The sequence below is a fragment of the Pseudophryne corroboree genome, chromosome 1, assembly GCF_028390025.1.
Source record: "Pseudophryne corroboree isolate aPseCor3 chromosome 1, aPseCor3.hap2, whole genome shotgun sequence".
NCBI lineage: Eukaryota > Metazoa > Chordata > Amphibia > Anura > Myobatrachidae > Pseudophryne > Pseudophryne corroboree.
In genome coordinates, this window is record NC_086444.1 from 1,005,858,283 (window position 1) to 1,005,872,057 (window position 13,775).

Consider the following 13,775-nt stretch of genomic DNA (forward strand, 5'->3'; position numbering starts at 1 on the left):
GGAATTATATGGCAGTACCACTGGACATATTCAGCAGTTTTACTGGATTTATACGGCAGTACCACTGGACATATATGGCAGTATCACTGGACCTATACAACAGTATCACTGGACTGGATTTATATGCCAGTACCACTGAACTTATATGGCAGTATTACTGGACATATACGGCAGTATCAATGGACATAGACTGCAGTACCACTGGACTTATACAGCAGCACAGGGACACCACCACTGGACTGATGCAGGACAACACAGCACCACTGCAATGGACTTGACTTATACAGCAGCACTGGACATATGGCAGCAGATGACACCACCACTGTGAGTGGACTGATGCAGCACAATACACCACCACTGGACTGATGCAGCACATCACAGCACCACTGGACTGGATGTGTACAGCAGCACTGGACATATGGCAGCAGAGGAAACCACCACTGTAACTGGACTGATGCAGCACAAAACATTACCACTGTACTGATGCAGGGCAACACAGCACCACTGCACTATACTTATACAGCTACACTGGACATATGGCAGTAGAGGACACCACCACTGTGACTGGACTGATGCAGCATAAGACACTACACTGGACTGAGCAGCACAAGACAGCACTGCAATCACCACCCCACTTTCCCTCCCGCACAGACACTGAGGACGGAGACGCGTCCTCTCGCTACACTCTCCAATGCCGGAGTGAAAATGGCGGCGACATGTGGCTCCTTATATGGAATCCAAAACCAGCGAGAATACGACAGCGGGATGATGACGTTTTGCCTCGTTCTGGTTTCTGAGTCAGGCAGGAAAACCTGAGCCGGGCTCGGATCCGGGCTCAGGTAGTGAAGTACGGGTGGGGGTTCGGTTCTCAGAGAACCAAACCCGCTCATCTCTATTATAAACTGCTAATAAATGTAATTTTTGCAATCCAAAACCCATATTTGAAATCCAAATTCTGGACCACGGAAGATCCAAACTTAGAATTGGTTCGGTTCAGATCGCCTTAGGAAATCTTAATTGGGTCTCAGTTTGAATCCACAAAATTCAGGTGGGTTTGGATTTCTAAAGACCCGAATAGCACATTTCAAGTCTTCCTATGTATCATCTCATACTGCATATGGGGCCTAATTCTGAGTTGATTGCAGCAGCAAATTTGTTAGCAGTTGGGCAAATCCATGTGCACTGCAGGGGGGGCAGATATAACATGTGCAGAAAGAGTTAGATTTGGGTGGGGTATGTTCAAACTGAAATCTAAATTGCAGTGTAAACATAAAGCAGCCAGTTTGAACACACCCCACCCAAATATATCTCTCTCTGCACATGTTATATCTGCCCCCACTGCAGTTCACATGGTTTTGCCCAACTGCTAACAAAGTTGATGCTACGATCAAGTTTGAATTACCCCCATAGAGAGAAGCTCACTTACTAGTTAATGCTACAGTGTAGCATATATTTAATTGACAATTTATTATTTAATTATTATTTATTTATTTATTTATGTGTTTTGGAGGGGAGAGTTTGATCAGCTTAAATATATTTGCATACAGTAATTTGAAGTTGGGGCAGTGAATATGAAATTTATCTTAATAATAGTTCATATGGCTGGGATGGGGTGGGGGTTGAATTAGCAATACTATTAAATGCAAACCCAGGCGTGTGTTTTGCAGATTGTATTATTGATGTTTTAAATTCTGTGTCCAAAAAAGCTGCCATTTAATAAGCCACAAGGTCTCCCATTAGATATCCTGGCATTTAGGTTGTAGCAACAGCCGTTTTGTGGTCCCTGTGCTTACTCCTTTGCCAAGCAGTCCCTGTTAATATGGATGGCCCTAATAATTGTTGCTATTGTAACAGATGAATTTGACTCCTCAGAATCCTGACTCCTATCCCATTACTCAGTGACACTGTGTGTATATAATTACCTAAAGACAAAATGACTGCCTGACACTGACACAGAGCTGGACAGAAGCACATCAATCACACACCAACTATGTGATTAAGCATAGCTTAAATAAATGTCTGGATACACCACATGGTTCCCATAGTCTAACAAGCATGTAAAACTATTTGCCTGTCAAGGTAGAGCCACATATGGTTTTATTCATACTTTGCACATTGTGTGTTTTACACCTGCAGCTTACATTGATAACTCTGGTGAGTGGTGACCAATGAAGGGTTCATTCATTTCTGTAATGATGGCATGAAACCCCATTGTGAGCTTTTGTGCAGTTTACAGAGAGATCAATAATTTCTCTGGTCAGCTGTATTTACATATATACACCACCACAGATAAATAAGGGACTGCCACAATTACTTTTGCCAGGCTGTAAGGGGGAATCTTACCGTGCCTGTTAGAATACATTGATTAGTAAGGGCAGGGCTGGCTTTTGTCCACTTACAGTACAAAGCAGTACAGTCCACTTACATCCCAGAGATACTTAATATTTGTGGGTACCTCCGAAAAATAGGTATTTTGGAGGGATAATGTTAATAAATATTCCCATAAGTACAGTATATATGTTTTCTATACAGTAATTAGTGCATATTTGCCAACTTTTAATTGGCTCCCTACAAGAGGGTCCTGGAAAGTGCCAATGTGTGGCAAGGGTGTGGTGTCACAATCATGTGATTGTGATTGTATGGTGTGAGTCAGTGTCACAATGATGTGATTCAATGGGAATCACATCATCCCACCCGCTGTGGATGGATTTGGGAGAGGCCACCAAAATCCTGAACTCCCTCAGACATTCCAGGAGAAGTATAATTTAAAGAGGTGACTACATTCCATACATAAAGTGGTTGAAAGCAGACATAGAATTTATATTATACACTATATAGTTTAATATGTGTTAATATATATATATCTAAACTTCTACAAATAATATCTATTTATATCATTTTCATTGGGACCTGGTCAGAGGTATTGAAAATTTTTATTTAGTGTGACAATCACAGATTTAGGTTGAGGACTGAAATTAATGTAAAATGAATGTCATTATAGATCTGCTGTACATTTTAGAAGTCCAGATTCACACAACTGCACTAGTACTAGAAATGTGCGGCACATATTTGATTTGGACTTTCCCACCAAAATTTGATCTCAAAAAAAGTAATCTCTTCCTGCCAAAATGTCATCTCTGTTCATGGAAGATTATTTTTTGGTAGGAAAACATCATCTTCTATGGACAAAGATTAAATTTTGCTGGGAAAAGAAGACATTTTGCCTCATTTTGAGATTGGATTTTGGCAGGAAAATCTGAGTCAAATCTGAGCCACACTAATAGTATTTATGTTCAGTTTATTTATGTGTATTGGACAACCAGCCAGCCCCTCAAACGGTAAGGTCGACAGTCAATAGGTCGACCACTATTAGTTGATATGCATTAGGTCAACATGGTTAAAAGGTCGACATTGAGAAATTATTATTATCCTTTATTTATATGGCGCCACAAGGGTTCCGCAGTGCCCAATTACAGAGTACTTAAACAAATAATCAAAACAGGAAAACAGCAACTTACAGTTGATGACAGTATAGGACAAGTACAGGGTAAATAAACATAGCTACATCAGCAGATGACACTGGAATAAGTATCAGGTGGCAGAAGACTGCTGGATTTGTTGCAGTTGAAGATTATTAAAGTAAGAGAAAGGATAAGCACATGAGGGAAGAGGGCCCTGCTCGTGAGAGCTTACATTCTAATGGTGAGGGGTAGACAGACAGGGGTGACATAGACGTGGTACATAGAGAGCGTGAAACAGAGGGTTAGGATGAGATTTGGCTGGGTTTGGTGAAGAAGTGGGTCTTGAGAGCGCGTTTGAAGTTTTGTAGAGAGGTGGAGAGTCTGAGGGGGAGAGGTAGGGAATTCCAGAGAATTGGAGCAGCACGTGAAAAATCTTGGAGGTAGGAGTGGGAGGAAGTAATCAGTAGGCAGGAGAGTCAACGTGCACTAGCCGAGCGAAGAGGACGGGTGGCAGTGTAAGTGGAGATAAATGATCAACATGGCAATGATTGACACAGGTAAAGGTGACATGAGTTTTTTACTAATTTTTATAAATTCTTACTTTTTCATACTTTACCATCCACGTGGATTACGATTGGGAATAGTAACCTTGACAAAAGCATGGCGACCGGGATCCCATGTCAGAGCAAACTACACCAAAAAAAGTTTAAAAAACTAATGTTGACCTTTTTCTGTGTCAACCTTTTTCATGTCGACTTATTGTCCTTTCCTGTGTTGATCTAGTGCATCGTAGACACTGTCAACCTTGTTAGGGTCGACCCAATGATCCACACCCCCTTCAAACACAACAACGCTTACCAGCAAAACAGATAAGTCAGTTAAAAATTTTAAAAAGTATCTGAACATTTTTAACACTACAAAACATGATATATGTGTCATAACTCTAAAACAAGTTATTTCCTGCAGAAAATCTCACACATACTCTATGTACCATACAGAATACACACACAATTAATAAACTACAGATATGACAAATGGTTAGATGCCTTTTAGTATATTTTAAGATGCTATAGTTTAACTGCCTAAAATTAGATTGGTATTGAAACTTAAAAATTGCATTTTTGGTTGGTCAGGTATATTGCTTTTGTCTATTGCACTGAGGATTTCAGTTCTTGGCATAAGTAATGTATTTGTTTATTAATAGTTTCTTATACAGCGCAGCAAATTCCGTTACACTTTACAATTGACATTAGAGTGGTTCTGTCTAATGGCGTGCATGTCACTGCAGAGAATTTTGGGTTTGACAGTTGAGCCTTTGATACGTTCATGTGTAATTGGGGGGATAATCTTTGTATCACAGAGAATCAGGTCTCTGTGAGGGGCAGGGACTTTTTTTCTGCACTGGCTGGTCATCGCTGTAATTTTTCATTAGGTAATTCCTTCCCTCATATATGGTAGGAAAGTCTGTACTCGGGTACCTGTCAGTGGTCTGGTAGAAAGAAGCTCCCCATGCTAATAACAAAACAAGGAATAGTTATGGCTGTTATACTCATGTAAAAAAATAGTTATTTCCTGTTCCAGATGACAGGAAGGAAAAAATTAAAAGTTTGACTTTTTTAAAAATAGAATAGTGTTAACTCGTCTAGCGTTATTGATAAAAGATACCCATTTAAAAAATAATAAAGAAGCATAATTGCACAAGTATGTAGGTATAGGAAGTTACAGTGCCCATGTAATAATCCCTTCATTATGGCTTATATAAGTGGCCTTGTGTCAGGGGGTGGGTGTGAAATCTTTGGGAATAATGGATACCACAAATATAGGGCATTTGACACATTCCCCGAGCCCAGGTACTGGGAGTGTGGCCAAATATCGGAGGTGTGGTCACAACCCCTCCCCCCAAAAAAACAAACAATGTACAAACATGGTAATTAGTATGTGCTGACATTCTTGTGACCCCTAATCAAATGTACACCATTATCAGCATCATGCAGGTGCTAAGAGTATGATTAACATTGGCCTTCAGATGGGGCACAGTGGCGCATATACAGCAGGTAAAATAAGTATTGAACACATCAACATTTTTCTTAGTAAATATATTTGTAATGGGGCTATTGTTATGAAATTGTCACCAAATGCCAGCAACAACCCATGAAATCCACACATGCACGTAAATCAAACCATAGATGTCCATAAATTAAGTTATGTTACTAATGTGAAATGACATAGGGAAAAAGTATTGAACACATGAAGAAAGGGAGGTACAAAAAGGCATGGAAAGCCAAGACACCAGCTGAAATCTATCAGTAATTAGAAAGCAATCCTGCCAGTGCAGATTAATACAAGCTGGTTCAGTCCCAACTGATGGCCTATAAAAAGGTGTCTAACACAAGAAACATCTCATGATGAGTAACAGCAAAGAGCTCTCTCAAGACCTTTGCGACCCTATTGTTGCAAAACATACTGATGGCATTGGTTACAGAAGGATTTCTAAACTTCCAGCGAGCACTGTTGGGGCCATAATCCTGAAGTAGAAAGAACATAATGTCACCATATACCAGCCATGACCAGGTGCTCCTCACAAGATTTCTCATAGAAGACTGAAAAGAAAAGAATTATCAGAATAGTTGCCCAAGAGCCAAGGACCACTTGCAGAGAGCTTCAGAAAGACCTGGAATTAGCAGGTACAATTGTTTAAAATAAAAAAATAAGTAATACACTCAACCGCCATGGCCAGTATACACGCTCACTACGCAAGACTCCATTGCTGAAGAAAAAGCATGTTAAAGCTCCTTTAAAGTTTCCTGCACAATATTTGGACAAGTTTGTGAAATACTGGGAGAATACAGTCTGGTCAGATGAGACCAAAATGTAACTCTATGGATGCCATAATACTTGCTTGGAGGAAAAATGGCACTGCATATCACCCCCATAACACTATACCACCAGTGAAGTTTGGAGGTGGGAACATCATCGTGTGGGGCTATTTTTCAGCATACAATACTGGTATACTTCATATAATTGAAGGAAAGATGAATGGAAAGGCATTCTTGATAAAAATCTACTGCCATATACCAGGATGCTGAAGCTGAAAAGAGGGTGGATATTTCAGCAAGACAATGATCCCAAACACACAGCCAAGGAGACTCTCATTTTGTTTCAGAAAAAGAAAATAAAGCTGCTAGAATGGCCCAGACAATCACGTGACTTGAATCCAATTGAAAATCTATGGAAAGAACTGAAGATCAGATTTCATAGAAGAGGCCCACGAAACCTTCAAGATTTGAAGAATGTTTGCATGGTAGAATTGGCCAAAATCACACCTGAGCAATGCATGCGACTAGTTTCTCCTTACCGGAGGCATCTTGAAGCTGTCATTACCAACAAAGGCTTTTGTACGAAGTATTAAATAGATTTCAGTAAACGTGTTCAGTACTTTTTCCCTGTGTTATTTCACATTATTACACATAACTTAATTTATGGACATCTATGGTTTGATTTCTTTGCATGTGTGGATTGCATGGGTTATTGCTGACATTTGGTGAAAATTTCATTACAATAGCCCCATTACAAATATATTTACTGAGAAAAATGTTGATGTGTTCAAAACTTATTTTACCCGCTGTATATTTTCACCAAGTGTGTTGTTTCATTTAAAGTTTTGACATCATTGGAGGTGCGATAATGTCCACATATGAGTGTAAGCAAAACGGGATATAAACAATGCACTAAATTTACAGTACTGTACATACCTTAACGCTTGGCATTATTGAGCAACATTTTTTGAAGTTAGAGTGGATTTACTCTATCACATTTGACAGAAACTTTTTTTTTTCTTTAGGTCTCCTGTTATGGCTGGTGGATTGTTTGCTGTTGACCGGAAGTGGTTTTGGGAGTTGGGAGGCTATGATCCTGGCTTAGAAATCTGGGGAGGAGAGCAGTATGAAATATCTTTTAAGGTAAGAACAAAAACAACATCTGGAAGTTCTTAACCACTTGCCAATAAGTTGAATTGTTTGTTATATCTTTAGATGGTGTTGCCCAATAAAAGCCTATGGGCATCTGTCTCACTGCACCTCTGAGAGGGATCCAAATAAATCCCTCCAAGCACCCCCTTGAGCGACACATGCACCGTTAGGACTCTTGATCCCAAACCTGGAAGTTCTATCATTGCAAAGGACAGCACTTACTGCAAGAGTTGTCCTTTGTGATTTTATTCATGCATAAAGCATTAGTAAACACTGATAAGCATGCGATGAGTGGCGGAATGCATGGCATTGAAAATTTGATAATTGATGCATTCTGCCAATTGTGTGCTAATTGTTATGAGTACTCTCTGAGTTGAATTAGTTAATTGTTATACTGGGAGGGCTACAGTTAGTGTTAGACACAGGTCTCACAAAAGCATGGGCCAGTAGCATAAACTAGTCATGTCACCATAAGAGGAGTGGCTGGGCAGGAGGGCATATCGGCCCTCATTCCGAGTTGTTCGCTCGCTAGCTGCTTTTAGCAGCATTGCACACGCTAAGCCGCCGCCCTCTGGGAGTGTATCTTAGCTTAGCAGAATTGCGAACGAAAGATTTGCAAAATTGCGAATAGAAATTTCTTAGCAGTTTCTGAGTAGCTCGACACTTACTCTGCCACTGCGATCAGTTCAGTCAGTTTCATTCCTGGTTTGACGTCACAAACACACCCAGCATTCGCCCAGGCACTCCCCCGTTTCTCCAGCCACTCCCACGTTTTTCCCAGAAACGGCAGCGTTTTTTCACACACACCCATAAAACGCCCAGTTTCCGCCCAGAAACAACCACTTCCTGTCAATCACACTCCGATCACCAGAACAAAGAAAAATCCTTGTAATGCCGTGAGTAAAATACCTAACTTTTGAGTAAAATAACTAAGCGCATGCGCTCTGCGAACATTGATCATGCGCAGTAAGCGACTAATCGCAATATAGCGAAATTTGGCAACGAGCGAACAACTCGGAATGAAGGCCCTCATTGTAAAACCTGTGGGAACCTGACACTATAAAGATTTGGATTCCCACAAGAGGCTTGAGTAAAACATCTTCACTAGGACATGGGACAGGATAAGCGAGGGTCCCTGTCATATAACCTCCCGACAAAGACACATGTGAGAGAGCCCAGCTTTGAAAGAATCCCTGATAAAATGTCCCTGTAAAGTGTCCCCATATAGAAAGGGTAGTAGTTATCCGCATGTATGCAGCAGGATTGAGGGAATCAGGGTGAGAGCTATGTAGTCACTGCTGTGATACTGTATCTGTGTTTTGACTGAAGGTGTGAAAGTAAATTGATTTGCTGCTGTTAAAAGTATCATGTACAGTAGATGGAGTAAGGATAGTGGTATATTTAACATCTATTGAAGAAATGCACAGGATGAATATAGCAAGGCTGTTCTTGTACCAGTCATGCTTATTGTGCTCAAGGAAGAAGTGTTAATAAAGTTATTGTGTTATTTATCACAAGATAGTTTGGTACTCAACATTTTGTTTGCACTGCACTCCACATGTGTCCACTACATGCTCTGGGGCCTCCTCTAGACTTGTATGGCCTGAGCGGAGGTAAGTCATCACAAGGGGGTGTGCCACACTACATCCTGGTAACCCCAGGTAAATGCTCATGCCAGAGGGTTCACAAATCCTTGTTTAGCATTTGACTGCACATCTCCACTCTGTATATGCTTTGCTCCTCATTACCCCTACACTTGCTCCAATGCAAGACATGGCATCTCAGAAGAATATTCCTGCACTGCAGGGCCCCCTGAAAGTGTTGCACTACCCCATCATACTATTCATGTGATTGTAGCTTTAAACTAAATTTAAAAACAAATAGGAAAAAGAAATAAGTTTTTAACTCCAATAGCAAAAAAAAAATCTATTACCTGGTAACATTTTTCAAACAGAAAAAAATGAAAATGCAGATGCATACCCTAAACACTAAGAACACTGGCAATTAGAACAATTATAATAAACTCTGCCATTTAACATGGAGTAAAATTGAGGTTCTTAGTATAATGTCCGGCCAAAAAATATGGGCTCACCTTCCACGGCCAGGTGACCTCATTAGGTAGGTCCCTAATATTCCTTAAATTCTAGTCCAGAGAACAGGACCTCCCCGGGCAAGCACAACCCAACTGCCCAAGGGCATCATCACTCTTGGTGTTTTTAATTAGTATAATGTCCTTGCATATGCAGACTACATATTGGATTTGGCACTATGAATGGTAAGTAACGGATAAATTTCTATATATGTCAATATTAGGAATGGGCTTAGGGCATGGGGTCGGTTGGTGTTGCTAGATTGCTTCAGGGCATCATTAATGTAATACTTAATCTAACACTTTTAGTACTTCAACTGATTTTCACTAATGTAAAACTTTTTAACACAATTATTGCTACTTCTCACCTGCAGCATGTAACACTGTTAGTACTGAGCTGCTATTTCTTATTAATATAACACATTTTAACACTTATGGGGAGATGTACTAAGCAGTGAAATGAGGGGACACGTAAGCAGGTGGAGAAGTTGCCCATGGCAACCAATCAGCTGCTCTGTATAATTTTATAGTATGCAAATTATTTATGTGACTTCAATGCTGATTGGTTGCCATGGGCAACTTCTCCACTGGCTCACTTCTCTACTCTTTTCACTGCTTAGTATATCTCTCCTTTCAACTGCTACTTCTCACTAGTGTGATGCCTTGGAGCAGTTGGGTTGTGCTGGCCTGAGGGTTCTCGTGCTCTGGACTTGAACCTTACTAATGTTAGGGACCAACCTGATGAAGTCACCTGGCCACGGTAGGTGGGACCATATGTTTTGGCAAAAAATGATGCTTCTGTAAGAACCTCAATTTTCCTACAGTTTAAATTGCAGAGTTTATTATAATTGTTCTGATTGCAAGTGTTCTTAGTATTTAGTGTGTGCACCTGCATTTTTATCTTTTCTGTGTGGCACTACAAGTCTCAGCATGGTAGCATCTCTTATTATGTTTAGAATTAGGGTGTGCAGTCCAGCCCCCCCCCCCCCTTCCAAAACACAGACCGGCAAAGTAGCCTGGATGCCATTTCATTCTATAAATGTATTAGTATAGATAGAAAGTCAATGCTCCATACATTGAATCAACAGCAGTGCTTACTCCATTTATGTTAACACAAATCCCCAAACATATTTCACATACTTACATTTATTTTATTTTCCCATCTTAATCCATTATTGCCAAAAAAGACCAAATTCTAAGAATGATCTGTTTATCTCACATCACATGACAGTTTGATATTTGATTATTTATCTTGATGAGACCTGAGCAGGATCATATTTGAGAAGGTTTAGGAAAGACTGGCATATACACAAATGAACAATTCTGTTCCATTTATTTCCTCCTGATGTACTGCAGACTAACGTTCCTTTTCCCATGATATGCTTGGCTCTCCTAGATTCAGCCACTTAAATTTTAAATGGTTCAGGTGTATAAATCATCACTTATATCCTTGACTTCTACTAGGCTACCTTAAATTGCCTCTCTTCCAATTTCATTGTAATCTGTCACTGAGCTGGATATAATTGGAATCTGGTCATCTCTTGCTTGTCATGAAACCATGGGAACAATATTAGGAATCAGGTACTAAATTACCTGGGCAGGTTTTGTTTTACTGACAAGTCCTGTGAAGACAAATGTGCTACTCAAGAGTCCTCACAATATCACAGAATTTATCTAATTAATGTCCAATGATCCCAGTATTATTTTCTGGCTAAATTTGTAAAAGAACATTTACTGCACAGTCAGCAGATTATTGATACAGTCTAAAAATAAACCATTTCTGCTGACAATGCTTTATGTATTATACTTATGTTACTAGCATGTATAAGAACATTTTATATGCACTGTAGTATTAAATATATTGACAATATTTGTTTTGTTTTTAGAATCCAAAATTTAGACAATTATTTAAGTTGGTAAAGTAGTTACTGAGATTTCTTGTCAAATCTTAAGATTAAACACTATTCAGACAATCAAAAAATCAGCTTGGTTCCCCAAAAATGCCATGCCTGATTTACAGCTCCTTGTAGTAACAAACACAAGTAGTACTGAAAGACTTACAGTAGGACCTATTTCAGAGAAAGCAAAAGTAGAAGGAAGCGTCTTGCAGTAAGTAAGTAGACACCTCCTGCTTGCTTGTGTGATCTGGTGCTGCTTCTGATTACGCAGCATTATATCACTTGCATCATTCACTTGCTTTGTACTACTTGCATCGTATCACTTGCATTATACCACTTACATCGTATCACTTGCATAAATATCAGCTATCTGAGTAACCTTCAGGTTACGCAGGATGGCCGGGATGTTGAAGTTGCTGGGGCCAGGAATCTGCGCCAGAAGATGCAGACCCTTGCCTCAGCTTGCCTACAAAATAAAGACGACATGCTACGGTATTGTGGGATAGTCTCACAGTAATCAGAGATGTACTGTACTATTCATTATCGGATTTATGCACATCTCTGAATCTAGCCCTTAGTACTGTATAACATGAATCTATTAGTGATGTCTTTCATGGGTCACATGAGTCAGTTACCACGGTACTTCCAAATAATTTTCATGCAGAAATAAACTGAACATTGCGTTGAGTGAACAGGTACTGTACTGTAGAAACAGAGACATACTGTATGTGTCCTGGCCCAATGATTTGGGCTGGTACCTTTGAATGCTCAGCTGAGCATTGTCAGCAGCATTAGGTAAACTTACTAATTGCTGTTTTGGGTTTCCATTTAACACCAAGAGGACTTGATAGCAGTTCAGTGTCTAAAGTAATAGTATTTGCCAAGCATCGATTTTGACTGTCATATAAAATCCGCTGTCGATACCCATCAGTTTTGAAGGCACTATCCCACTGCAAACCCAACAAGTATCTATTTTCAATCAGCAGCGGATCTCAAGCACTGCACCAATCAATAGGACACACAGCTCGGGCTCCCCCTGCCATAATGTCAACCAGCACTAGACTTGGTTTACTGGGGGCCCCCAAAAAATGTGGTCTCATCTTCCTGAGGATAACAGCCTCTTCTCCATACCCTCATAGTACAGTAGAATACAGTAAGATTATGATGATTATTATTATTATTAATAATGCCCTTTTCGTGTGGACCATTGGTCCCAGAAAGGCTACCAAGGCCTGATGGCATTTGGAGAATCACAAGTCCATGCATGCCCAGCCATAAAATAATCTGCTCATGGATGGCGCAACTTGTGAGATCCTGCTGCTAATGAGCGGTTACTTGCAGACACTCTCCTGAAGAATTCATACAGCTGTGCTAATTGGTCAGAACAAGGCAGTCCAATCTAATACTGTGTTATTCGTACAACTATTTGCTATTTAAAATTTTCCTAAATTTTTTTAAAGGGTTAGGTCCTACTTTCAGTATTCAGCAAACAGCGGTAAAATAAGTTTACCATTGTTTTCCCCTGTACCGCCCTCCAGCTTTAGCGAAGCCTTCTGGGCAGACTGGACATCATGCATGTGCATGACACAAAAACCTGTCTTCAGCAGCCTTAGGCTTCCAACAGCAGAGCAGAGGATGTCGCTGAGGAGGGAGACATAGCTAGGCCTTGCTGTAGAAGTAAGTAATGCTGAATACCAGCTGCATATTCATTAGTATCACTGTGATACTAAACAAAATATGCTGCAGGTATTATGATTCATTGCTTATCTTTTATTGTAAAACGAAATCTTATTTTTTCATGTGAGTATTAAAGTTGATGCAAGAACCTGTACCTGTATTCAGCAAGGACAACCCCGATCTTATCAGCTGAAACAATGAAACCATGTTGACCCTGCAGACACAGCAATCTTGGCCAAAAAGCAAGGTCATTTGTACAAAACAACATTGTACTGTTTAATACTGATAATATTGTAGCCCACATTTCTTAGACTATGCAAGTCACTTAAGTCTTGTAGTTTTGCTTGCTCTTAACTGTTAATCCCTCAGTCCTGACTAGTGCTGCTAATATTTCCATGTATTTGCAAAGTGTCTGAGAGTCAGTGAACGTTTACAGATGGCAACGGGGTGGGGGGAGTGGGGGATCAACTCAAATGCAGGTGTCACGATCCGGGTATCTGGACGCCATTATTTACCTTTCAGGTGTCTCCTGAGGCTGGCTCAGCATCCTAGGCCCGGTTCCCAGCTGTGTTGCTAGCATTCATATGTCATGTCTCATCTCTGCTGGTCCGTGGATATTGTCCTTCCAGTGCCCGGGCGACTGACATGGCGTCACCAGCCGGCGGGGCCTCGGGCATTGTCT

General features: G+C 40.3%; 1 protein-coding gene across 1 annotated transcript in view; it reads left to right on the forward strand.

The window, feature by feature from the left end:
• GALNTL6 (polypeptide N-acetylgalactosaminyltransferase like 6) overlaps positions 1 to 13,775 on the forward strand; it is a 1,932,308-nt gene that overhangs the window by 1,669,777 nt on the left and 248,756 nt on the right. The window contains exon 7 of the mRNA XM_063920636.1: positions 7,303 to 7,420. Coding sequence (XP_063776706.1) covers positions 7,303 to 7,420 — 118 coding nt within the window. The remainder of the gene's footprint in view (positions 1 to 7,302; positions 7,421 to 13,775) is intronic.